Source organism: Echeneis naucrates, chromosome 19 (assembly GCF_900963305.1).
Source record: "Echeneis naucrates chromosome 19, fEcheNa1.1, whole genome shotgun sequence".
In the NCBI taxonomy this organism is placed as follows: Eukaryota; Metazoa; Chordata; class Actinopteri; order Carangiformes; family Echeneidae; genus Echeneis; species Echeneis naucrates.
This window is the reverse complement of record NC_042529.1, coordinates 2,553,376-2,580,074: the sequence shown is the minus strand read 5'-3', so window position 1 is coordinate 2,580,074 and position 26,699 is coordinate 2,553,376. Positions and strand designations below refer to the sequence as shown.

The 26,699-nt window shown below is 44.1% G+C and overlaps 1 protein-coding gene across 3 annotated transcripts in view; it reads left to right on the top strand.

Annotated features, from left to right (window-relative positions):
* The window catches only part of LOC115059614 (ankyrin-3-like), a 101,643-nt gene that overhangs the window by 56,092 nt on the left and 18,852 nt on the right, over nucleotides 1-26,699 (top strand). For 2 of the 3 annotated variants that reach the window (XM_029527204.1, XM_029527203.1), the window contains 23 exons: nucleotides 601-699; nucleotides 1,354-1,551; nucleotides 1,926-2,024; nucleotides 2,187-2,285; nucleotides 3,128-3,325; nucleotides 3,615-3,713; nucleotides 4,216-4,314; nucleotides 4,482-4,580; nucleotides 4,708-4,803; nucleotides 4,886-4,958; nucleotides 5,339-5,398; nucleotides 9,405-9,528; nucleotides 13,288-13,390; nucleotides 14,998-15,104; nucleotides 17,246-17,470; nucleotides 19,776-19,930; nucleotides 20,315-20,526; nucleotides 20,911-21,118; nucleotides 21,312-21,408; nucleotides 21,497-21,725; nucleotides 22,114-22,239; nucleotides 22,771-22,893; nucleotides 24,058-24,139. In XM_029527204.1, the coding sequence (XP_029383064.1) occupies nucleotides 601-699; nucleotides 1,354-1,551; nucleotides 1,926-2,024; nucleotides 2,187-2,285; nucleotides 3,128-3,325; nucleotides 3,615-3,713; nucleotides 4,216-4,314; nucleotides 4,482-4,580; nucleotides 4,708-4,803; nucleotides 4,886-4,958; nucleotides 5,339-5,398; nucleotides 9,405-9,528; nucleotides 13,288-13,390; nucleotides 14,998-15,104; nucleotides 17,246-17,470; nucleotides 19,776-19,930; nucleotides 20,315-20,526; nucleotides 20,911-21,118; nucleotides 21,312-21,408; nucleotides 21,497-21,725; nucleotides 22,114-22,239; nucleotides 22,771-22,893; nucleotides 24,058-24,139 (3,010 nt within the window). The remainder of the gene's footprint in view (nucleotides 1-600; nucleotides 700-1,353; nucleotides 1,552-1,925; nucleotides 2,025-2,186; nucleotides 2,286-3,127; nucleotides 3,326-3,614; nucleotides 3,714-4,215; nucleotides 4,315-4,481; nucleotides 4,581-4,707; nucleotides 4,804-4,885; nucleotides 4,959-5,338; nucleotides 5,399-9,404; nucleotides 9,529-13,287; nucleotides 13,391-14,997; nucleotides 15,105-17,245; nucleotides 17,471-19,775; nucleotides 19,931-20,314; nucleotides 20,527-20,910; nucleotides 21,119-21,311; nucleotides 21,409-21,496; nucleotides 21,726-22,113; nucleotides 22,240-22,770; nucleotides 22,894-24,057; nucleotides 24,140-26,699) is intronic. The other variant, XM_029527205.1, reaches the window with a different exon arrangement.

Sequence of the window (26,699 nt, the reverse complement as noted above, 5' to 3'; positions counted from 1 at the left end):
GGCTGAGGCCCAAAAAAAATCCATTATTTCCAGTTGAAGTTTTTAAAGACCATGACTTATTTATTTTACACTTTGACTTAAACAAACGGAGTAGTTTTTTCCGAGTGACGTTAACCCGCTCCATGTGGTAGAAAACCGAGCGACCTCCGGATCACTGTCATCGGAGCTAACAGCGGAGGAGGAGGGGGGGGAGCACCGGGTGATCAAAGCCATGTGTACGTCAGGAAACAAACTCTCCTTCTGTAGCAGCTACAGCTCATTCAGTCTGAAATCACATTTAAGGTCACAGAAAAGAAAGGCAGGGAAGGAGCAGAAAGAGAGGGGTGAGAGCGCTGCACAGTCAACTCTCCAACCCCAAGTATTTGGTCGCCCACGCCGTGTCTGTGGCCAGGTTACCGTAGAAACGGAGCATTATGGGACGTCATTATGGTGAGTTGGGTGTGGAGAGCGAGGGTCTCTCTCTCTCTCTCTCTCTCTCTCTCTCTCTCTCTCTCTCTACATCTTAACAGAAAAGGGAGATTTTCATGAAGAAGAAGAGCAAAAGAAAGCTAACTGGAATAGTTGTTAATCTCTCAATTTTTGTGTGTTTGTGTGTTGCAGAGGGGGGAGACGGCGCTCCACATGGCAGCGAGGGCAGGACAGACAAATGTGGTCCGATATCTGGTCCAGAATGGTGCTCAAGTGGATGCCAAGGCCAAGGTAGACCATGTGTGACAGAATACTGAGCCCATCCGTGTTTATTCATCTCTATATGCTTGGAAATAGAACATTACCGTCACTATATGTGATCCCTGGTGTGTGTTTGTATGTCTGTGTGTGGTTGTTGTGTGTGGCTCAGTCTAATTACTGTGTGATTACAGTTCAGGACTAGTCTTCAGGTTTTGTTCTCATTGTAGGAAAAAAAAAAAAAAGTGCAGAAACTGTCACGAGATAATGGCAGAAATAAGTTTTGGAATATTTGTGTGAATATTGTAAATGAAATTTCACAAAAAGACAAAGATTGCAGCAAACAAAGCACAAATTCTGTTTCTCTTCTCCCTTAAAGCTGCTATAACTTGTACTTACAGCTGCAATAGCTGAGAATTTAGTTGGTGGAGAGCAAAAACTCATCACGTGGCCACAGATGGCGCTCCAGAGGAATAATAATGTCGCTGCAGAACATCTGAACGTGTAAACAACCTGCTGTTTGCTAACAACCTCTAGATATTAACGTGAACAGTGATGAGCTGATGTTTTTGGCCTCCAGTTGGCCAGAACTGTCAGTTATTGTTCCTTTAAAGCAAACACCTCCTCTGAATGCTTCAAGGTGTTAATAAACTCCCTTGTTTATGTTTGTTTTCTCCTCGTCGCCAGGACGACCAGACTCCCCTGCACATCTCAAGCCGTCTCGGTAAACAAGATATCGTCCACCAGCTGCTGGCCAACGGAGCGTGCCCAGACGCCACCACAAACTCCGGCTACACACCTCTGCACTTGGCCGCCAGGGAGGGACACCGGGACATCGCTGCAGCGCTGCTGGACCAAGGAGCCAGTCTGGGCGTCACCACAAAGGTCAGCATCAACTCAGAACTTCTTTAGCGCACCGCCTGTCATGATCATTTCAAAATGGCACTGAAGATCGCATATGAAGGTGTTCAGGTTAAACCTTCCCTGGAGGGAGGTTTGATTTCTGTCAGGTCTCCGTAGCGACAGGATTCAGTCGCAGATCTGATCTGCGTTCTCACATAGCTGAGGACAAGACACATAGTGTGTTTGATCATTTTTTCAGGAATCAGTTCTCCATGTTGTCGTGACTCAGGCTGAGGTGATCAAACAGAGGGACCTATGGAGTTGTTTTTTTGTTTAACAATCTTGATGCAACTTAAAAAAAAAAACCAAACAGCAGCATTGGTTTAATCTGCTTTTCCGTTGTTCCGTCTCTGCAGAAGGGCTTCACTCCTTTGCACGTTGCAGCAAAATACGGGAAGATCGAAGTGGCCAACCTGCTGCTGCAGAAAAGCGCACCTCCTGACGCCGCAGGGAAGGTAATGTGTGTGCTTAGAGAGGATGATACAGCAACAGTGTGTGTGTGAGCTTCCACATAAAGATGGGCGACTCACACATTGTGCACAGCATCACTGTTTTTGTGCAGCCAAAGCTTTCACAGTATTATCAGCTCCACTGTTTCCGTCTGTGTGTGTATTCAGAGTGGACTAACTCCACTGCATGTGGCAGCACACTATGATAACCAGAAGGTGGCATTGCTCCTGCTCAACCAGGGAGCCTCTCCTCACGCTGCTGCGAAGGTAAGAGTCCTTCAAAGTGAGTGTGTGTGTGTGGAAGGAGGCGAAATCAAATGTTCCTCATAACGCATTAATGCACCAAAAGCTCTCTTTCTCTTTGGCTCGGGGTTAAAGCAGGCTGACCTAGTTTCAGTCTCCTGAAACTTGCGATCACACTGTGTTCTGTCTATCTGTGATGCTTCTGTCTGTCCTAAGGGAGCTGCCACTGAAAGCAGCGAAGCTCCAACGACTTCTCTGTTCCCCATTAAAACACTCCATGAAAAAGGATTTTTAAAATCTGAGATTCTTAATAATGCTGTGCTGGAAGGCTTGGTGAAGAGTTTTCTGTTATATATTATAATATATATCTTAATAGATCAACTTAAGATAATCAGAGTGTTGTGGAGATTATTCCCACGCTGATCTGCATCCAACATGGTGGACCAGGAGTCTGTTCCTCTTTTCAGGAACAGACTCTAAATGAAAAGATGCACATTCAGTGCCACTTCTGCTCTCAAATGAATGGCATGAATACATTTGTCCGTGTATGCATCACAACACTGCAGGCAGGACGGCGAAAGGCTTTGTGGGCTACGGAGATTGTTTATTGGCAGTTTGCCTAAATGTAAACAAATATAACAGAAAACTCACTGACTCCTGAGCAACGCTGCACATATTATAGTCCAATTCCTCTGAAGGCTGAAGGATGATAACACACTTATGAGTCTTATGAGTTTTAATGTGATTCTCTTTTTAATGTACTTGCCAGAAATGGATATAAACTGGGAATCCATTTGCTTCATCCAAACTTAGATTCAGAATGTATTCCTGTCTGGACTCACACTTCTCTGTTCCTGTGCACCCAGAACGGTTACACACCACTCCACATCGCAGCCAAGAAGAATCAGATGGAGATCACCACCACGTTACTGGAGTACGGCGCCTCCACCAACACGGTCACACGCCAGGGAATCACCCCGCTGCACCTCGCAGCGCAGGAGGGCAACGTAGACATCGTGACGCTGCTGCTGGCCCGGGACGCTCCTGTCAACATGAGCAATAAGGTACGAGGTCCTGCCGCAGATGTTTGTGTGCCTGTCTCACCTTCAGACGTGGCACTTATAAGAAGAAAGGAATATTTAAAGTGTGTTTGTGTTTGCAGTATGGACTTTAATTAGACCTAAATAATGAATGTTTTCAGCCAACACTCTCTTATTTTGTGTTTTTCTGTCTGTTGTGATTCATCACTGTGAATCACAAACCTGTCATCTGGCTGCAAACAAGCTGTATTTATTTTCTTCTCAGTTATACTTTATTAACCTTTCGATACTGACTGTCTCTGTGTGTCCTCAGTCTGGTCTGACTCCACTCCACCTGGCTGCCCAGGAGGATAAAGTCAACGTTGCTGAGGTTTTAGTCAACCAGGGCGCGACTATAGACCCTGAGACCAAGGTACTGATGCTCCTCGGTTTTAATTCTGCCAGAGTCTCCAAGCGGCACCCAAAAGTTTTTACGAGAGCTCAGAGGAAGCACAGACAGAAAGACAGCACACAGCACAGCCCCAGTCAGATGATTCATTAGAACCAAAAATCAATAATTAAAACAGTCTGTCTAGAAGCATGTAGCGTTTTATCACAGTGGATAAAAAGACACAACATAGCAACACAGCAATTTGAATGTTTGTTGTCTGCGTCTTCTCTAAACTTCTGATAAAAGGATGTGATCCTTAAATATTTATCTTGTAGGATGTGTGATATCGTTCTTCAGTAAACGAAAAGAGGCATTAATATTAAACAGTCACCATCCGTGGAGCGTAACAGCGCTGGCTCTTGACAGGAATAAAAATATTCACGCAGCCTCCAACGGGCCTTTTATTGCCGAGGCTGCAGCTGAAGTACATGCAGTAACATCCACTATATGATACATATGGTACGTTTATTTTCTGCCTCATCAGCTCGGATACACTCCTCTTCATGTGGCCTGTCACTACGGCAACGTGAAAATGGTGAACTTCCTGCTGAAAAACCAGTCGAAGGTCAACACCAAGACCAAGGTAACCACCGTGTGTTGTCTTTACTGCTGCATTAGGAGAGGAGGGATGTTTTTCAGGTGGTGTACATTCACTGTAAGCCGGTGGGTGTTGCGGCGAATGCGTTTTGTTGTGTAACAGTTGTGTTTTTTAGAAGTCTGACCTTTTGCGTCTCTTTCCCTCCCCTGCAGAACGGATACACTCCTCTCCATCAGGCCGCTCAGCAGGGACACACACACATCATCAACCTGCTGTTACATCACGGAGCATCGCCCAACGAGCTCACCGCTGTTAGTACACACGCACACACACAAAACTAATTGTTGCTTCTTTCTCTCCAACACTCAGAAGAAGAAAAGTTTTCATTTCCTGAGACAAATGACTCATCTGTATTCATTTTTGATTTTATTTATCCAGAACGGGAACAGCGCTCTGTCCATCGCCAGGAGGCTCGGCTACATCTCCGTAGTTGACACGCTGAAAGTGGTGACGGAGGAAACTCTGACCACTCAGGTGAGTCTCTGCAACATCCCGCCATAAAAACACGTCCGACAGCAGCGGCGCCCGAGTTTCACGGCTCGTCTCTGTTCGACAGACTGTGACGGAGAAGCACAAGATGAACGTCCCAGAGACCATGAACGAGGTTCTGGACATGTCCGACGACGAAGGTGAGGACTCGTGTCACAGCTCACTTTGTGTAAATCACAAAATCATGGAGTGATGCAAAAAAACCGATAGAATTGGGTCAGATTCATGGCCAGGGCCCGGCTCCTGGCTGCCAAATTTTCCTGACAAAAGAAAGAAAATAAAAGAAAAAGCTGTTTCTTTTCTTAACTTATTTCATCACTTAATATTTCAGTTTCAATCAAAATGAATCTGACCTAAAAACGTTTTTCCAATTTACAGAGTGCAACAATACGAAGGCATATAATTGTGTACATTCATCACTTTATTTCTTTGCCTATGATTTTGTTATAGATGTGTTTTTTCCTATCTTTTTTTTGCTTTCCTTTTTTCTCTAACCTTCTCCTCCATCCCAATCACACAGTCCGTAAAGCCAATGTCCCCGAAATGATCACAGAGGAGTATTTTTCTGATGTGGAAGAAGGTATTTTTCATTTTTCTTTCTTGATTTTTTTCTTTAAGTCTTCTTTCCTCCTTTACTTCCCTCTCTGCATGTCAAAATCTTTTTACATGCAGACATCAATGATGTCATCATTTATTGCATCCTTTTCTTCTTCACTTTTATTTATTTTTTTTTTTTTTTTGTCTGTACATGCGATACATGTCATTGCTGTACTATCACATGTTTCTTCGCCGTTCGTCTCCATTGTGCTGCCCCGCTGCAAAACCTCCGGCGCTCTCATGCATCAGAATGCAGAGAATATGCCTTTCTGCTCGGTTGCCATGCCAACCGTCTGCTTATGGCGTTGCGTAGCGTGTAACGGATTTCTTTTCACGCTGCGGAGAGCAGAGCGTGCACACACTTGATCCTTTGTCTCCAGAGGCTTGTTGGTGACACTTCTATTGTAGTTTCACACATTCGGGCCAAAGCAAACATGGTGTCAGCTGCTGTGTGTGCTGAGTTTGTGTGCGTCTGCTTGTGTGCGAGTGCTTTATCTCCTGGTCTGGCTCGAACTTGTCCTGGAGAGCTGCAGCCTTGGGAAAGGTGAAAAAAGCTTTTTCACTCAACAGTGTGTTGAGTGAAAAAGCTTTTCGCCACGTTCGTCGAGCCTTCCGGCGTTCCAGCTGTAACAGTGTGCATTGATGATAATGAATGGTGGGCTTTCATTTTTAGACCGTCACATGCTCCTTAGTGTCTACAATTGAGTTTACAAAAGAGTTTTTATAGCTGCTGAATGTCAGCAGCCTGCAGTTCACTTTGACACAGCGGTTACAGATGTATGCAAACAGATTTGAGATAACAAGTTTATTGTAGTTCCTGGTGGTCAGAACAGCACTTTCATAATTTTGTTGGTCATTAGAGGCACAGAGTCAATGAAAGGAGGCCGAAGGTGATACCATTTGGCAACGTGTCAGACCTGAAAAGAATATGACGTAATTATCTGGTCTGGATGATACCAAGATGTTCATTAGGATCTTAGCAACTGTCAAAGACAGAAAAGATAGTCTTAGCAAAGGAGGTCTTGTTGATGTAATGGTCTGATCTAAAGGAGTCCTTGGCTGTTGCTAGTTTAACCTCGGGTAGGTTTTACAGAAGTGTAAAACTGAGTATCATCAGCAAATTTGCATAACATCTAAACATGGCTGCCTGGAAATTCTGAGGTGAAATACAAAGACAGAAAAGCAGAGGAGCACAGACAGATCCCAGTGGTGCCCCTTATTTCACCTGGTCAGTGACGCCAAATTAGTTTTCCAAACCGTGAACCAGACTGAAGAAAGCACAAACTTTGTTGTTGAAGGTTTTTTTCTGCTTTGTTTGAACAGAAATGGATGTTGGAAATGTCTGCATCAGCTATTCCTGTAAGTTAAAAATCGTGGTGCCACTAACTCCAATAACCAGACTGAAGTGGAAGTGCCAAACTGATGCCAGTGTTATTTCTATATATGTGTGTGCATGTTTGCCCTTTTGCTCTGAAGTTGTGTGCAAGTTGTTGTTTTTGTTGTCAAGCTTTAGTAGAGAGTCCATCTTTAATTTCTGATCTAAAAATATATCTCATGTAACTCTAGGCACACAAATACACACAGTCGCACACAAGCTGACACATACCAGCTGAAAAGCAGCAACCATTAACATCTCCAATAACACACACACCAACCGTGGTCTAAATCTGGAGGGGCGATGCTCCGCAAAGCCTTCTTTAAACTGATGTGGATTTCTCTGAAGGATGTTCTGAGTTTTAATTAATTCAAAATTAAATCTCAAGTCTGCATCATCATATTTGTTCACTTTTGTGACCAAAGGAGTGGCTTAGCTGTGCACCAGAGTGAACAATCAGAAAATAAAGTCTTATTTCTCTGATTCACCGTGGTTCTCACTAAAGCTGCCCCCCCCCCCTTCTCTTCCTTCACCCTTTAGCTTGCTGCTTTCTTTCTTTCACTCTCTTTCTTTGAGCTGGAGGGTGGAGGGGGCTTGAATGGTGTTACCAACAAATCCTGCATCATGTACCTTTGAATACTGATCACTAATTGCTTGGTGTCACCTACCAACCCAACTCTACTACAAAATCCAGCAAAGCAGGAAGAACTTGTATTTTGAAATGTTTTCATTGACCTCACAATGACAGATCTGTATCTATAAAAGTTTTCTTTAACTTCATCTCAGTTAAATTTTATTATCCAAGAAGGAAATATAAAAAAGCCACAGATGTAAATACGGGCAATATGAAGAGTTAGCATCAGCTATCTGTTCCTCTGTAATCTAGACTTTGCATTAATAAAAAAATCTTTACTCAGAAAATCTGGAAATTTCCCTCCAAAACGAGTCTGTTATGATTGTAAGAGTTATATTATTTCTTCTTTACACAAACAAAGACAGACTGATCTGTGACTGACAGACAATCTGAAGTAGCTACAGATAAAAACCTTATAAGACAGATGCAAAGTTATGAATCTCTACTATTAATCCAGCATGGAGAGGGGATAAAAAAAAAAAACAACCCAAACTGTCTGACTTGTGCGTCGACTCGGGGGAAACAGCTGGACGAGCAAGTGGAAAATACAGAGATCAAGACGGAGGAGGACGAAGTTATTTGTGCACAAGGAATTTGTACTATTTAGTAGATGGAGCAACAAAAGAGCAGGCAGGCAGGTAGAGCAAGGAGAAAAGGAATGAAAGGAGGAAGAACAAACTTTAAAAAAATAAAATAAAGTCGCAGTGAGGATAGATTGTGTACTGTACACACTCCTGTAGACGCTGCATGGGTCGAGTTTGGATGTTAGACAACTCGGTCTGAGTCACACACCCACTTACTATTTCTGTCCTGCAGTGAGATCTAGGTGTCTGTACAGAAACTCACACAGACGCACACAGACACACACAGAGTGGATAATCCCAGAGCAGGGTGGGTAGGCGGGAGAAAGCTGATCTGTTTGTGTGAGCGCCGGGCTGAGAGAGAGAGAGAGAGAGAGAGATAGACGGTGCATGCCAGAGAGAGAGAGAGAGAGAGAGAGAGAGACAGGGTGTCAGAGCTGAAGGGAGGTTACAAAGTCAAAGAAAAGTTAGTTCAGGCTGAAATCCTGAAAACTGGACGGCCGGCTGGATGAAGTGCTTCAAAGCGGGAGGTGAGTAAAGGGGGAGGAGGAGGAGCAGGAGGTTGGGGGGGTGTCTGCTGGGAGCTCAAATGAGCAGGGATCCCAGAGAATGGGCTGGAATGTCACCAGATCGGGTCGGTGGAGTGTGTGTGAGGGAGAGTTTAGAGGGGGGAGGGTTGCAGTAGCAGCAGGGGGTGTGGGGGGGGCTGCTGGAATGCCTTCCTTTTCTCTCCCCTCGGTTTCTCCGTCTGCATGCACTTGCTGTCCCCCCCCCCCCCCCCCCGCCTCCTTTCTTTTAACTCCTCCCCTCCTCACTTCTGCCTCTGAACTCTGCGGTCACCGGTTCATCAGTAGGCTCCGACCTGCAGCACATCCTGCTGTCTTCCTGCCAGGCCTTCACCGTACGTCTCCAGCTCTTTAACCTGTTCTTTCATAGCCTGAGAGCTTCGTTTGCTTTGGAGGTTTTTCGGGCCTATCAAAGGCCGCATTAGCTTTTAAATAATGTTAACCCACGTAACTACAACTAATCCGTTGTTTTGTTTCAAGCCTCTCTGGTTACTGTTGACATGTGAGGGGACAGAGACAAAAAGCTTTTAGTGACAGCAGGACTTTTGTTGGTGCGTGTTTGCTGGACTGGAAAAAACAGCCTCTGGTCAGAGGCTGAATTGATCCGTCTGTCTAAAGAGAGCTGCTCTGTAATGGTCTGCATGGACGACCACAACAAGAAGCACTCACTGGTGCCACCACACTCGGAGGTAGATCTAGCCTGACTGATGACCTCGGACGTAGCACTCATTCATTCTCTGCACACTGACTTAAAACCGGCAGTCAGAGACAACTTTCCCCCCTTTTTTCTTTTTGTAACTTCTCTTCGGCCCTTTGTGTTTCCAACCCTCCAGGTGACGATGCAATGACGGGGGACACGGACAAATATCTGGCCCCCCAGGACCTGAGGGAGCTGGGGGACGACTCGCTCCCTCAGGAGGGATACATGGGCTTCAGTGTGGGCGCACGGTCACAGAGGTAAGACACATCATGTTGAACCCCCCCAGCCGTGATCAGTGTTATGACTGTTTTTAAGTTTGGATATCAATATTATATAAAATTATAGCAGGACGGAAAATGAGAAGATTGTCAGTGACCTCTGAGATGTGTGCAGACAGACAGGGTTGAAGTGAAGTGAAGTGATCTTTGACAAAAAAATGTCCAAAGTGAATCAAAAATATATTAACATTTATGGTTTTGCCAAAGTTTTACTTACCAGTCTGGAACAAGAGTGAAAAAGTTTTTTTTAATCTGCTTAAGTTAGCATGCTAACTGGCGACCTACCACACCGGTTGGCTCGTCTTGTTGCTTTCTGATACCGAGTCAGTCGCCACAAAAATAACCCAACATTTGACCTCCTCTCTGTTAGGAGATAAAACATTTCCATCTATACGAGCGTTCAGTGCCGTCCTTTATGATGACCCTATGAATTAGAAAAATGCACAAACAAACGCTGATAAAATTAAAAACTAGAAACTGGAGTGAGCGTTAGCATGTTTCCTGCTGGCTAGCAGCTTGTCTCTACGACGTCACGTCTTCTAAAACCAATTTTCAAGTACAGATTCATTATTTGCAGGATTTCATATTATTATTTTTTGCTATTACATTACTTTCCCCTCTGTGTTTTTCATTGGTTATATTTGAGGTGTTTCAGTTAATTTAGTGGAGGCACTAACTTTAAAAGATGTGGAAGAGTCCTTTTTTCTGGGAAGCTGAACAGGATGAGTGGGAACTCTTCATCTGTAACAGCACCAGAGGTCTTGTGGAAGCTCATGATCTAAAAATTTTCCCACTCAAACAGTCACAAAGAGCTTTGGGGGCAGAAACAGTAGGTTTTTTTTTTTTTTTTTTTTTCCTTGAACGTCATTATCCAGATAAACCCCAGAAGACGTTACATTACCCCCCCCCCCCCCCCACCTTCTCTCCACTCAACAGTGGGAGGTCATAGTTCGCCACTGAACGTTTCGCTCACATGAAAATATTGACCCTTGTGCAACATGCCGAAGAGGGAGGGGTTATCGAATATCTGAGTGACACACATGGACGTGGGGCCACAGGAAATTAGAAGCGTGTTCGATTGCACGGCCTTGAGCGGCGGGTTAAACCAGCAGATGCTATTTGAGGGGGACGTTATGTGGTAGCGTGATGGGATGGGTTCAAATGATTCTCGGGGTTATACATAGATTTTCTATCTTTATTTTGTTTTCAATTAGTGATCTTAAATAGTAGTCATATCAGGTTTTTTCTTTTTAGCTGCAGAGAATCAGATCATTTTGTGGATGAACTAATCTGTCATAAAGTGCAGTATGTTCATCTTAAAGCTGGATGAGATGGCCGATGTGTGAAGTGAAATCATCTCTTCGGTTCCCCGGAGAGCCTTCTAAGCTTTCACAGCCACAATTGGACGGTTTTTGGTTCAGTCTCACCACAGCAGCTAGCTAACGGAGTAGAATGGAGACGTGACTCCTGACAGATATGGATAATAGATTATGTCATTTGCACTGGTGAGCTGGGCAGTTTTGGCCTAAATGTCAGTTGTGTAACGTTATAAATGCAGAATAAAAGGTGACTTGATACTGTGCACACCTGAAATAACTCCTCCCTCTTCATAACTCTATGATAAGTACTGCTGCGGGTTTCAGTCAGTCTGCCATCACTCTGCTCCGGCTTTCTCCTCACTGCATCTCTCTGTCCACTCCTCTGTTTGTTCATGATCTTTTATTCTCTCCTCATGTCCGTTCTTAATGTTAGTCCCAAAGTCAGGTAAGCTCAAAAAGGCATGAAGAGGCACCTCCCCCACCCCGCCCCCACCCCCGCCCCCGCCCCCACCACGCATCTCACACCTCTCCTTCCTCCCACACCCCCTAAGATCCCAGCCGCTTTGTCAACATGTTGACTTTGTGGTCCTATGTGATACATATTTACTGTGTTTGTTTGACTACTAACGTAATGATTTTGATTTCTTGTAACACTGTTGAATGTTGACGTCAGTGTTGTCGTGTCCTGTGGTTCACTTGTCTGATCTTTCTCCAGTTTCCTGCTTCAGTTTTCAGTGGGCTCTCGTGCTTATTGAGAAAAACCCCATTGTGTTTTTGCGTTTCTGTTTGTCTGTGGTGACCGTGTCATTTATGCCTGGGTCTTTTTTCGGTTTTTGCCACAAAGGTGGAGCTTTGCATCATTTTGTTTTCCGTGTGGAGTATTTCTTCATTGAGCTTCCAGGGACCTGAACTGATACACGTGGAGGCAATGGGGACGCTATTGCCTCCATCAGTTTAGTGTCACATAGTTTATGTCAAAGAATAGACGGCACAAAATAATCCAGTCTCTGTGATTTCGCTGAAGCGCTGCTTCTCTTCAGAAGGACGCATGCTTTTTATACAGAAATGTACATCTACACAAACAAACTAATATTTTAATGGAAACAACAAGAAGTTCATCAGTCAGCAGGATGACATTTTATATTTTGCCAACAACAAACGTACGTTTGAAATGGATTAAAATCTGCCTTTGGCAGAGAAGATTAACAACAGACGTACATCTGAAAACAAGTGAATGGGCAGAGCGGCTGCAGAGGAAGCAAATAGATGCACACAGGGAACTGATTAGTTGGCTTACTGGGTGTATATTGTGGCCTCTAAACTCAAAGCACATACAAGAGAGAAAGCACAAACACCTAATGAAACAAATGTACTCGTTCAGTCCTCCAGGACTCCAGGGGGAGTGATGAGGGTGCGTTTAATGGGAAAAACGTCAATTAAATGTCAAACACTGCAGTAACAAATAAGTTAAAATGTACGCAGTGCTGTTATTAGACTGTCCAATAAAACATTTATTGTGTTTTCAGCTCTACAAATATGACACTACATTTAGACTCTGAGGCCGAATATGACCTCACAAAAGGAAGTACAAAACGCTACAAGCGACAGAGGCAGCGGTGAATTGTCAAAGGGTTTACCAGCATCTGTTGCTTTGTCGTGTCAGAGTTAGGAGTGTGTGTATTCGCTGGATTGTGTGCTTCCTCCAAGCATAAACTTGTTGGCTCACATTGTTTTATTTGTGTAGAAGAAACTGCATCGATAGTTATTGTGGATGATGTTGCAGGCAGGCAGTCATCCCATGTCACTGCTGAAGAATGCTCTTTATTTTCCCCCATAAAAATCTGTCTCAAAGCCCCGTCGCAAACAGAAAGGGGGAGAAACAAAACAAAAAACGCACTGGGCCAGAAAAGTCTGCTTTTTGAACTATTTGGATTCTTTTCCTCTCGATGGCCGAGCTTCCTGTCCACAGCTCTGTGTCCATTGTCCATCATACAGTGATCTCCTTAACCTCCATCAGCTACTGTGCTTCGCTGTGCGCTGGCTTGGACGAGGAGCCAGAATGAAGAGGCTAAAAAAATCAGGTCTAACACAGCTGTGGTGAGAGCTGTTATTTAGAGAATCAGCCTGCACCGACCAAATTTGAGTTTATCTGATTCCTGCAGATGTGTTTTGCTGCCTCAGACGCATTTCCTTTTTCGTTTTTTGTCTTGAAAGCTTTTCTATCTTGCCTGCTGATGGTTGTTGTTGTCACTGGTGACAGTCAGGTTCCTGGAAGCTGCATGCATTTAATGTGTTTATGTTTTGTTTTTTCTGTTCACTTCCATACCTCCCCTTCCTCCTCCTCCTCCTCACCTCCCCCTTCTCCATCACTGTGACTTTTGTCTTGGTAATCCGTGACTGCTACGGCAACCACACCAAGCCTGCGTTCCTTCAGTTCTGATAGGTCCAACACCCTGAACCGGAGCTCGTTCACCCGGGACAGCATGATGATCGAGGAGATGCTGGCGCCCAGTAAGGAGATGGTACGTTTAAAATGTGTCTCTGTCTTTCTCTCCCCCACCTCCCTCTCTCTTCGTTAGTAATCCGCCGGTCATTAAGTTCAAAAGCGACACAGTTCTGTCTCCAAATGTGCCGAGCCGTCTTGGTGCTGCGCCAAAAGCCAGGCGGCTCACCAATCCTCTTACACCTGAGTTGGTGCTGACATGAAGATGACCAATCCCGTTACATTTCGCTGAAAGAGGAAATAGGATTAGTGGTCGGTGCAGCTATCTAAGAGGGATTTCTGTGATGGCCCACTTTCTTTAAGGATGACGCAAAATGAAACCTCTTTTTATAAGCTTTCAATTAAAAAGGGATGCAGACAGTATGAGCTGGTGATTCATCTTCAAGCGTTGGATGGATTTACAGTTTTTTTTTCCACTTTCCTGGTTCATGTCTATAAACCACTATTATCTGTATGAGTATTAAGTGGGTTCCTACAGATCTGTTTTAATGTCAGTGTGTCCTTCAGTTGGGAGAACTTGAGACATACACACTTTAGATAATACAACTGAATGGAGTGTTTTATCGCCCCCACTTTAACTGGAAATGCTTTTCTCTTTTCATTGCAGGCTTTTTGTTTTTTCTCAGAAAGTAGACAGTTCTTCCACAGTCGCATTATAAAGCTGCTTATGATGACGGTAGCCACATAATGGTAACCATGACGAGAAAACATTTTTAAGCTGATCTCCTTGCTTGTTACTTAGTGTGAGCTTCAAGGTCCTGCACTTGTGAGTTGCTTCGTAAAAAAAAAAAATCAGTGGTTGAGCTCCTATAAGGGCTGCTGAGGGTTTCTCAGCTTGAAAGTAATAACTATTACTGTGCGTTTGGGCGTGCTCTGCTACGACAGTGCTGCACAGTCATTAAGAGAGAAAGTACTTGAATGATTTGTGAATGTAGCAGCTGCTAAATAAGAGCCCGTCTCCTCTCACGCTGCCTCAGATGCTCTGCAAAGAGAAGTCCTTCATTGTAGAGCAACACAATAAGGTGATGTTCGAGCTGCCGTGCATGTGAGAACGCCTCATTTTTTTAAACACACTTCATTCTTTATCAATCGTGCCGTATGCTCAGCTCATATACACGCATGTGCAATACGTGTGTGATGTTTTAGTTCTTTTTTTTTTCAGTTCTTTTAGCTTTTTACTTTCCACAGCACGTCCTGATGGCAGCTGTGCAGAAACCATTTTGTGACTCAGCTCTAAATGCTGCTGCTGGTGATGCTCTTTCCCCACAAGAGGTTTTGCTTGACTCGGTTTATTCTTGATGGGAAACACGGAAACCCGTCTGTCACAAAGACAGTAACGCAGCTTCTCCTGGAGCCGTTTCATGTGCCAGTATTTTTTCTTTCCTGGTGATGTCATTTTGGATGTGATGTTAATTCCTTGTTTACAACGTTGTAGCGTTGTATCTCATGAGTGAAGTGTTTCTTTTTCTTTATAGTTCATTTGCATGGTGGTTATATGATTTCTTCACAAACTGGTCTGTGATTTCTCCGCGCCTCGTCTTGTGCATGCACAGGATTCCCCCAGAAACACACCCACACTTACACAATTGTTCTGCTTGGCAACAACTTTGTTGTCTCCCCCCGCAGCATTTGGCGGTGGCTAAGGACTTTGACAGCGAGTCCTTGAGACGGTACAGCTGGACTGCAGATGCGCTGGATAATGTCAACCTGGTCGCCTCACCAATACACTCCGGGTAAATATGTTTGGGATGAATGGATTAAAAAAAAAAGAGGCTGTTTGTCCGTGAACAAAGATACAGGACATGTGTTTGTCTCTGTGTGCATCTACCTGTTTTTGTTTTCTCTGTCTGTCTCTCTTTGTCGCTTTGTCTTCCTTCAAAAAAAAAAAAAAAAAAAAAAAACTGCTCCGACCTGCAGCTCTGTCTGTTACATTCGAACTGTAAAAGCGTTTCTGTCAGCAAAAGTTCCACTTCCATCATTTCCGTAATTACCGTCTGTTGGAAAAGACACACAACGCTGTGCAGAAGTTTTGGGCACTAAAGTGGATCGTCATTTATTTCATGGACAGTTTTTATCACTAGTTAAACTAAGAAAAACAAAAATGCTCTAAAGCAGCACACGCGGTCCACATATACATGGACACGGCTGGGACCAGTTCTGGGACCTGTTCTTCTGTGACTCTTTAGAGAGCCAGGCAGTCTGGACTCTGGCTGTCTGTTTGTGTTCACTCAATTTGGGTCATATGGAAGAATCTGAACCTGTAAAGGGCCTAAAACCTTTTCACAGCACTGTGTATTCTTCAAAACTGCTCAAGGCTTCTGCTAGAGACACACAAAGAGAGAGAGAGTTGGCTCTGGTTTGTCTTTTTGTGTAATCAAATCCAGAAATATGACACTTGGCTCAGCAGGTGACTTCTTGGCCTCAGACCAGCCTAATTGTGGAAATGAAGGGGGTGCACTTTAAGTTTGACAACTGGGGAAATGAATTAATCTACTTTCTGGCAGAGGCTGATGTCTTTCTCATGTCTGTCTGTGAAATAAATAAAAATAAAATAAATAAAATAAAACATGACTGTTAGCTTTGGTTAGCACAAAGACTGGAACCAAAGGGGAAACTGCTAGCTCGCTGCTCAACACGTTATCATCTTGGCGCTAAGCTGAGCTACCAGCTGCAGACACGAAGGCGGCGTCAGTCCCCTCATGTAACGTCCCCAAAATGTCAAACTGCTCCTTTAAAGCTCTCCTTCGTAGTCATCTTGTGGTATTTCCAATGACAAAGCTGTGTTGTTGACCTGTCACTCCTGCGTTGCTTTGTCGTCCATCCTGCAGTTTTTCCTCTCCGCTCCCGCAGTACGACAGCAGGTGATTGACTGTGATTGGTTGCTCTTCTTTATCACCGCCACCACCTCGTTTCCGGCGCCCCATCCCTCCGTTCCTTTTCCCTCCCCGCCCCCGAAACAAACACCCCTGTCTGTTCACTCATAACATCAGTGTTTGCTCTCCTCACGTGTGAACTGTTGTCACTTTTGTTTATCCAGAAAAATCTCTGCAAGTCTCTCACTGATCTGAAAGAACTCAGGTGGAGACTTGGTTGTGATTGGACTGACATGGACTTTTGCTTCTGTTTCAGTTGGATCTGGATGTTTTTGCTTTGCCCACCAGCAAATTGTGTTGTTTAAAACTGCCTCAAATAGTCCTGAATCACCAGTCAGATTTCGAAATATCTCACAGCACATACATTTTTGTGACGTTTGTTTAGCAGCTGTAAAAAAAACAAACAAAAAACTCTGTAACCAGATTGCATGGTGTGAATCTGTGTGATTTATTTATTTATTTTAATTTAAATGTGTCACACATTTACACAGATTACCTTCTAATACGGGTAAAACAAACAGGATAAGCTGGAGGCTCCTGTGTTGGCATCATGGCTGTCGAAATCATGTCATCCAGATTTTAATCAAACTTTTCTTCAACAAATTCAAAATTCAAACGTTTTTTTTATTTTACTTCACTGCAGTCCTCAACACAGAAACCTCATCTTATTCTGTTCTTTCTTTCTTTATCTCTCTTCTCTTTTGCTCACACTTATTTTTTTGTGTTTGAGGATCACAGCATGGGAAGCGATCACCTCAACTAAAGCTCCTTTATATCCATCAAAAGTGCTGTTTAACTAACAAAACTGTATTTATTTATTATTATTATTATTTGTTCCATTCTTTTTCTATGTCCTCTCCTCTCTCCCGCTCTGGTTGCCTCATTTTCTCCCTACATGCTGCTTTTTCTGTCACTTAAACAAAATAAAAAAAAAAAAAAACTCTCCCGTCCATGCTTCACTGTCTGCTATCACTCTTTCTTTCTCCTTCGCTCTCCGTCAGGTTCCTGGTCAGCTTCATGGTGGACGCCCGGGGCGGCTCCATGAGAGGAAGTCGCCACAACGGCATGCGCATCATCATCCCCCCGAGAAAGTGCACGGCGCCCACCAGGATCACCTGCCGGCTGGTCAAGAGGCACAAACTGGCGTCGCCTCCTCCGATGGTGGAAGGAGAAGGCCTGGCCAGCCGCCTGGTTGAGGTCGGCCCGGCTGGAGCGCAGTTCCTCGGGTAAGACTACATCTTTTATTTTTATTTATTTATCTCCTATTTAAACTTCACTGATCGGTATTGTTGCTGTTTGCTTAAAGGCTTAATTCAGTGCACTATAGCTCGGATGACTTGACATCTCCTTCCTTCTGCTTCCCGCCATCGCCATTCCCAACCATCTGCGTTTATACTGGATAGTGTGAATGTGTGTATGTGCATGTTGAGGTGCGAAACCTGCTGTTTAGTTTGCAGCTAGAGTGTAATTATTACAGCGTGCTCACCCTCAAGCAAGATGTCCAGCTGGAAACTGATGTGAACTGTGATCAGCGTTCACTATTTTCATTCATACTTAACGGAAGAAAGTTTTTAGAAGCAAAACAGACTGAACTTTGGCCATTAAACACGTGTTTGATAAAGGTGGCTCTGAACATGAACATTTTTATTGTAGCTTATTTTATTTTAAAATATGTTTATTTAAAAATTCCGGCCAATCAGAACCACAAATCCCCAGTTTCCAGCCTGTCAGTGAGTAGCGGTTGCTGATATTGCTCAGCGTATTGGAAGTTCCCCCCCGTGGTGTTTTGCTCTTACTGACTTTGCGAGTGTGTGTGTTTTTGCGTGCGTACATGTGTGTGTTTGTGTGTGTGTGTGTGTGTGTGTGTGTGTGTTTCATTATTTCTGCGGACACAGTAAACTACATCTCCCCAGAAAGCTGCCAGCCCTTAATGAAGGCGAGAGCCTGGTTAGTCCAGTGCTACAGCTGGGACCCAGAGGAACTAAATTTGTTGGGTAGGAACCAAAACATAGCCACCCACAACTCCCACCACTCCTCTCCCCTTCTGTACCTCCCGCCTTCCCCCCTCAAAGGAAACCACATGACTGAGGCTGATTCATGCTGACGGACATGATTATTTTACCCATCTCCCTTGACTTTGATTTGTTAGGATACTGGTATTAGTATGACATGACTGCCGTGTAGTTTTGGGAAGAAATCTGTGATCTTTTTGAAGGAGAGAGAATATTTTTAAAGTTAGCTGGAAGATGGGTCCGCCCACAGCAGAGTGATTTGTGTTAGGAGAGACGCAGAGTGTGGTGTTTGCATTTGAGATGATAAAATTCTTCCTAAAACTACACAATATATATATTTATATATATATATATGAATCCATGATAGTGGTTTCCATTTAGAGATCATTGTATTTCTTTTTATTTCAGAGGCTTCTGATGTCACTGAAAGTAAAGGTTTTGATTGGCTGCGCTTGTTGGGCATGAGCCTTTTCCTCCTCAAGCCGAGCATCATCCTGCTTCCCATGACCGCTGTTACTTTACCTCACCTTCCAGATCAGTTTTATGTCATCGCACAGTATGTTTTCTTTGTGTAATGAACTTTAATAGGGTCAAAAGAGTTTGTTTGCATGAAGAAGATTGACGTTACCTTAACATGAGCAGGATGGGCAGCGGGTGGTCAAAATTTCAGCTCACTGAGTAGATATATTGGACTCATCGTGGTTTGTTGCTTCATGTTTGTTTTAATTCAGACGCTAAAATGAATTATGTTATTTTATGTTTGGGTTGAGGCAGTTTTTGGTTCATAAAACCACAAACACATTTTCTTTTAGATATTAACCCTTCTAATAAAACAGGAGCGCTGTATGATTTTGGACCTTTAATACTATTTTTCTATAACGTACTCTAATGCATTACAAAGATGATTGTACTTTTATCATCCCTACAGGTGAGATGCTTAAAACAGCATTTGTGAACCTTCCAAAGGGGTGATCGATGAATATAGTTCCTCTGATCCCTCCACTGTGGGTTTCTTTTTTTTGTCGTTTTTTTGTTCTATTCTACTCTGAGTGACCTTTAAAACTAACGACTGGTCCTCAGGCTAGACTGTGCTCACCCTTCACTCTTGTGTTGCTATCATGCCTTCTTTAAGTAAGGGCTGCGCAGCTTTCTCTCACACCCCCCCCCCCCCTCCCAACACCCCCCTTCACCCTCCATTCCTCAGTCCAATTCATCCGTCTTTGTCACGTCATGCCGGGTCTTGACACGCACTCTGAATGTCCCATCAAACAGCAGCTCCGCCATAAGCTGTCATTATAAAGCAACAGCGTCACCATCTGAATCACAGTCCATTCAATTGTCTCTCTGTGACCTGTGATCTTATTTGGAGAATTGAAGAGATGACTGAATGAATTAGTCACCTTCATTTGTCTAAGATTAAATGTTGCATCAGTCTTAGCTCTATTGGACCTATTCCACAAACTGTTTTGCTCTGGTTTACTTCTTACTAACCATATCTCCACGACGTGCACCTCACCAGGCCTGTGATCGTGGAGATCCCTCACTTTGGCTCGATGCGAGGCCAGGAGAGAGAGCTGATCCTCCTGCGCAGCGACAACGGAGAGACCTGGAAGGAACATCTGTACGACTGTAAGACCGACGACCTCAACCAGCTGCTCAACGGGATGGACGAAGGTAAAGCATCACGTCGAAACCCTTTATATTTTTTTTTAATGCAGGATGGTTCACTGTGGGACCTTTCCCAGATAAAGGGAGTGTCTGATGTTCAGTATATATTAATGTTTAGAATTTATTTGTTGTGTTGTCTTTATGTTCAGTGATTTAGAATGACAATTGATTATAACACTTGTACCAATAATAATAATAATTCATACAGCAAGTTTTTAGTGCGATTCTGCTCTCAGAGAAGTTTGTCAGTCAAGGACAGTTTTGAAAAAATACATTTTCTGGATTCTGAGCGAAGTAGATGTAAATGGCTGCTTAGGATCGTGGGTGCTGTGGAATTTAGTATTTAAATGTTGTCTTACTCTGTTTCTTACATCTTCTCCTCCCCTGAAGAACTGGACAGTCCGGAGGAGCTGGAGAGGAAGAGGATCTGCCGGATCATCACCAAGGACTTCCCGCAATACTTTGCTGTTGTGTCTCGGATCAGACAGGAGACCAATCAGATGGGACCGGAGGGCGGGACTCTGCACAGCCGCAGCGTCCCATTGGTCCAGGCTTCCTTTCCTGAAGGGGCGTTAACCAAGAAGATCAAAGTTGGACTCCAGGTGAGTTTGTATTTCCTGGAAGTCACAGTAGTGTAGCATTACTAGCGGCTGTGGTTGTTTGTATACTTCATTTATATTGCATTAGCATTAGCAAAAGTAGAAGTTAGTTGGCATAATGGGAGGAACCAATTTAGCATTTGTGGAAGCATTCTTGTAGCTAATTTGTATTCATAGCTATCATAGTTAGTAACTATAAAAGTGTTAGCATTTGTGGTGCTCGTGCTTTGTAGTTGGGGTTACAGGGTAGTTTTACAATTAGCATTTGTTGTAGCAACAGCATTAGAACATAGAACATCGTCTGTGTCAGACAGTTCAGCAGTATTATTAGCCGTCGTGTTAGCGGTTCGCACAAACACCAGTCACCAGTTGATGCTCCTCTTCCAGGCCCAGCCAGTACCTGATGAGACAGTGAAGAAGATCCTGGGCAACCGAGCAACCTTCAGCCCCATCGTTACCGTGGAGCCCAGGAGACGGAAGTTTCACAAGCCTATCACCATGACAATACCGGTCCCGCCCCTATCTGGGGAGGGGCTTAGCAACGGCTACAAGGGAGACTGCACCCCCTGCCTGCGTCTCCTCTGCAGCATCACAGGTGTGTCACTTCTGCAGAGTTAGACTAAAGCATTTCTATTTCCTACCACTAAATCAGAAAGCTCAGTCCCAACTCTTTAGCCTATTTAACCTTTTGTTTGACCAGAAAATAAAATATGACAGTGACTTTGTGCCTCCTCTGCGATGTTAGTCCACGTTTCCTGTTTGATGTTGCTGTTTTTTTTGCCCACCAGGTGGTACGTCTCCAGCGCAGTGGGAAGACATCACGGGCACAACTCCTCTCACCTTCGTCAACGACTGCGTCTCCTTCACCACCAACGTCTCTGCCAGGTGAGTCACCTGACCGCATGGTGATGCTGAATCAGGCAGTTGTGTTGGTTTTCCTGCGCCTGAAGGGTCTCCTACCTCCCTCCTGCAGGTTCTGGTTAGCGGACTGTCATCAGATCCCGGAGACGGTGGCTCTGGCCATGCAGCTGTACAGGGAGCTGATCTGCGTGCCCTACATGGCCAAATTTGTGGTGTTTGCAAAGATGAATGACCCAGTGGAGTCCAGACTGAGGTGCTTCTGTATGACGGACGACAAGGTGGACAAGACCCTGGAGCAGCAGGAAAACTTTGAGGAGGTGGCCAGGAGCAAAGATATAGAGGTACATGGTTCTTTATTTGTTTAAGATCAATTCAATTCCTGTCAGTTAAAGGTCAGGTTAATTCTATTGGAACTCTCTCTCATAACGTTTAGAGGGATAATTATCCCTTTTTAGGGATAAATCTGAACAAATCATGCTAATATTTGGTGCAAAACAAAACAAAACTGAAATTATAATAAATAGTTTGCTTTTAGGAACAGATTATACATCATTATCAACTATTTACTGCATCTAGGCAGTTTTGTGCTTCTGTACTGTCGAGGTTTAGACGTCAAACCTCGAAGCCTTTCATGGCAGCGATGTGCCACATCCTTATCCTGAATACTTGCTAATGCGTTTTGTTGTTGACTCTGAAAGCTGTTCTCACCCCGTCTCTGTGCTCTCTCAGGTTCTGGAGGGCAGGCCTATCTATGTGGACTGCTATGGAAACTTGTCCCCTCTGGCCAAAGCTGGTCAGCAGTTAGTTCTTAACTTCTTCGCCTTCAAGGAGAACCGTTTGCCCTTCTGCGTCAAGGTACTCCGATGTGCCAGTAGACAAAATTGTGGACAAAAGTAGCAGCAAGTACAAGTTTGCCGGTGCTTTAACATTACACACATTTGTGACACTTTTGGCTTATTTCCCTTCGCTGGCCTTCTTTTCCCACAATGGCTTTCTGTAGAAGGAACCCAGAGTCCACAGGGAGTGGCCTATTTCCCTTCACCCACTGCTCCACAGCCTTAACCATCGATCGACCCATTAACTTCACATTATCCATAATCAATTCTCTAAGATCATGTTATTGTGTGAACTATTTGTGCTTTGACTGAGATCAATTTATCGCAGCTAAACCTTTCTCATAATACAGCAAAAAAATAAAAGAATGTCTAAATTCAAATAATTCTACTATGTTAAGCATGCAGAAGTGGGAATAAAGGCATAAAATGGCCCATGAGAATAATAAAAAAAGTAGGCAGCATTAAAAATGAACACACAATAACCAATATTTGATCCAAATGGTGATCCTGAAGGAATGCGGTGCATAAAGAAGCAATCCTCTCCCTCCAGGTGAGAGACCCGAGCCAGGAGCCCTGTGGTCGGCTCACTTTCCTTAAAGAGTGTAAGACCACTAAAGGCCTTCCTCAAACCGCCGTGTGCAACCTGAACATCACACTTCCTGCAGTGAAAAAGGTAAGGTGGCGTGAACTCACCATCCTCTGTTGTCACCTCCATAACCACGCTCATGGTCAGGGTAGTTTGGGCCCCAATAACACCGATAGCTGACAGACAGAGAAAGACTTTGGCCAAACTGCCGCCACCGTGTCTTTTATCTGTTTAAAGCTTCTCTCTGTGTAAATCGGTTATCGATGCAGTGGATTCGTGTCATTGGCTGTTTCATTAAAATGCTGCCTATCCTTTGATTTGGATGACATGCTTTTGGCTGAGGGCTTTTGTGCTGGAGGCTTTCTTTGATTATCAGGCTGGTTTTGTTGTGGCTTCAGTTTGCTGTTTTTGCTACTGAGTGTTGGTGCTTTATGCTTTTTTTTTTTTTGTTCTTTTTTTTGGTGTTTGGTCTGTGTTTTTTTTTTTTTTTTTGTTTGTTTTTTGTTTTTCATTTGCTGAGTTTGCTCAATTGGCTTCTCTTGAGTTGGAGCTTCTGTCACTCACTCCTTTTTCACACCCTGATGTTTCTTTCCCCCCCCCTGCTTTCCATGTTACGTTACTCCCCCCTGTTTCTGCAATGCATCTTGGGAACCAGGAAATGGAGTCAGATGCCGAGGATGAGGTAAACTACACCCTGCCCACCATGCGCTAGATCTGTAGCCGCCCTGCTCTGCTCATCATAGCCTTATTCTTCGCTTCTACGAAGGCGATAAAAGCTTTCCTTGTTCAAAGCAATCTCTAGCTGCTTAGTTTTGCATGACTTACTGTAGATAATGAAAATATATCTGTTTTATGTCCGATCCTAACCCTCTGCGCTCACCAGTATATGATTTAAGTGGCTTGGAGTTTAGCTACACTTTGTTCTTCAGTCAAGCTTTAACCTTATTCACATGACCTGAAGGTAGAGTATGTCGCTTTAACTCAAGCTAATTTGCTCAGCTTGGCAGACATTTAGAATAAGACAAAAAAATAAAAAAAACTAAATGTTGTAGTGCAGTGATGCTCTTAAAAGAGAATTTGCTGCCATTTTACACAACTGTTTAAAATGGGCTTTGTTCTTATGTTAACACGGACTAACGCAGACTTTTGGGTTTGCTTTATAAGGTCCAAATGGTGCTCATTAGGCAGCACCGTACGCTGTAGGTTGACCGTAGAACTGATAGGATTTTTTGTTGTTTGCTATTGTTGCAGACTGAAAAGCCAGAGCGACGTCATACCTTTGCATCCCTAGCCTTACGTAAGCGCTACAGCTATCTGGCCGAGCCTGCACTGAGTGAGTTTGACATTTTCACTAACAAAACCCTTTGATGATTAATACCAATGCCAGTTCTCGTGGATAAGTTAGTTTATAGTTTTAACAGTTTTAATCCACTTGGAAAATGCGTAATCAATATGCAGGTAGATGTGACTTACTCAATGTAATAAATGCATATTTCTCATCCTACATAACTTGCACTGTCCACATGCTTGGTTACAACATGGTACATATTTTTGCATGGGTCACTGAGTGGATTTTAAGTTTTTGTGCCGTGCTTGCTCACGTTGTGAGTTGTACTTTTTCTGGGTTTGTTTCCACTGCTGAGTCGTAGATGTCAAAATGCAGCAACACCAACATTCTTCTTTGACTTCCCAGCAGAATGTGAATTGGCATTTTGGAAGGAGGTCAAAGCAAAAATGTTTTTGTTTTTCATTTGTCCCTTTTGACTTTAAAGCTCTTTTTGGCTTTGAGATGATTTAGCTTCTTCATGGGACAAAATGCATGTTAGGAGGTTGTGAGTTTGGCTTTCTTTCAGGTGTGTTTTTTAATTTTTTCTCACTCTGCTTGTCACCAATTCTTATCAATCTTGCATGACAAAGTGGGAAACACATTTTGTCATATTTTGTTTGTAATGTAACAAACGGAAAATGGAAACTTTTGCAGCCCATGGCTCTATTGTATCATAGTAGCTTTGGGGAATCTCTCATTATGTAATTTTTGGACCAAACAGATAAAAGGCACTTTAAAAGCGGATTGAAATTAGAGCCAGAATCCAGACAATGACTGTAGAGCATCTGAAGTCCAAAGAGAGAAGTTGTTTTGTGTTACTCCCGGTGCATTTGTCTCGCCATTTTTCTGTTGTCAGTAATTGGTCTTAGCCATCGTCTCTGAAATTTTCCTTTACTGCTGAATGTGCTTCATTCAGTTCATTCATTATGTTATTGTTGCTGTTGTCGTTCTTTGTGGCATTTTCCGATCCCGAATCACACGGGAACGCAGCTGTTTCTTTTCATCCATCTTCAGTCAGTATTCAAATATCTTATCGAAGCGCCTCATAAAACTGCTGTTTTTCCTTCCTTGATGCCAGGACTGCGTCACTGACCAACTCTTCCTCCTCTGATCTCTTCTTCTTCATTTTTTTCTGACTTTCCCTTCCCCAAACATAATTTTCTGTTTCTTATTCAACATCCTTTTGATTACCCCCCCCCCCCCCCCCCCCATTCCTTCTTCACCATTATTTCTATGAATTCATCTGAAGAAACAGCAGTTGAGCGAAGCACAGCAGCAAGAACACTGCCTGCTGGTTACTCTCACAAACCTGTCTTTCCAACCAGACCTTACCCACCATGGTCGACTGCTCCTATTACCATCCCTGGCCAAACAAGGCCAGGAGTGGGGGGTTCCCTCGCCGCTACCGATTCACCGGCCGGCTCACCAGCTGCTTCTCCACTGAAATCCACCTGGCCCCTCTCCTCCCCATCACCTGCATGCCCTGCAACTATTAAAGCCACCCTGGGAGCCCCACCACCAGCATCTACCTTGACATCCCCAGTTAAATCCGTTAGCAACTTAATGTCCACATCCCCCATCAGGACTTACAGGACTATGCCCTCACCCATTAAAACCGTTGTCCAGCAGGGACAGTACCCTGTCCAGGGATCTGCAAGCCTAGTGTCCTCTGGAAGCCCGTGCAAACCTGCCACAGACCCAGCATCAATCAAGACCCTTGCACATTACACATCAAGAACTTCCCCACTTCACTCAATATCCAACGGTCATGTTCCGGAGAGGTCCTCAGCTCCTGTTACTACTCCAGCATCACCAAAGACACCTTACAATATGTACAATGCTAATCTGTCTTTTAAGTCTGCCCTCGGTTCCACAGTTGCAACAGATCCAGGGGCGCCTAGCCTTCCCTCCAGTAAAACCATCTCTAGCCTATCCTCTTTGAAAACGTCTGTCGATTCAACGCTTTCATCCCGAGGGGGGAGAATGTCACTCTCTTCTATCTCTTCGACTGGGCAGACGACCATTCCTTCATCGGAACTGTGCACCATGAACGGATCGGTCTCGCCTGTTAAATATCCATCCTCCTCCTCCACGCCGACTTCTCCCTCTTCTCGGCTTCTCTCTGAGAAGAGTAGCAGCCTTCAGGAGAGAATTCAGGCCACCACCCAGGCAGCAACCTCCAGCGTCAGTGCTGCCATAAATGAAGCTATAGACTCGTATTCCGTCTCGGGCTATGGCACTCTCAAATCACTGTCCTCCTCGCGTAGATCTGCGACACCCAGCTCGACTTACAGTTCCATTAGATCTGTAGTTACTTCCTCTGGCTCAGCACTTTCATCTAACACAGGGACAGTACCTGTGTTTTCATTAGTAAACGTCATCCCAGAGACCCCAGTCAAACCAGGACCGGGATCTCTCAAAATGGCACTGCCCGACTCCCCTCGTCCCTCGTCCTCGTCCTTGCTGTCGACCTGTGTTACAGCAACTAAAATAAAGTCCCAGTTGAAATCCCCCCCATTTATAACACCAGCTATCATCCACCCAACAGCAGCTTCCAACCAGGAGA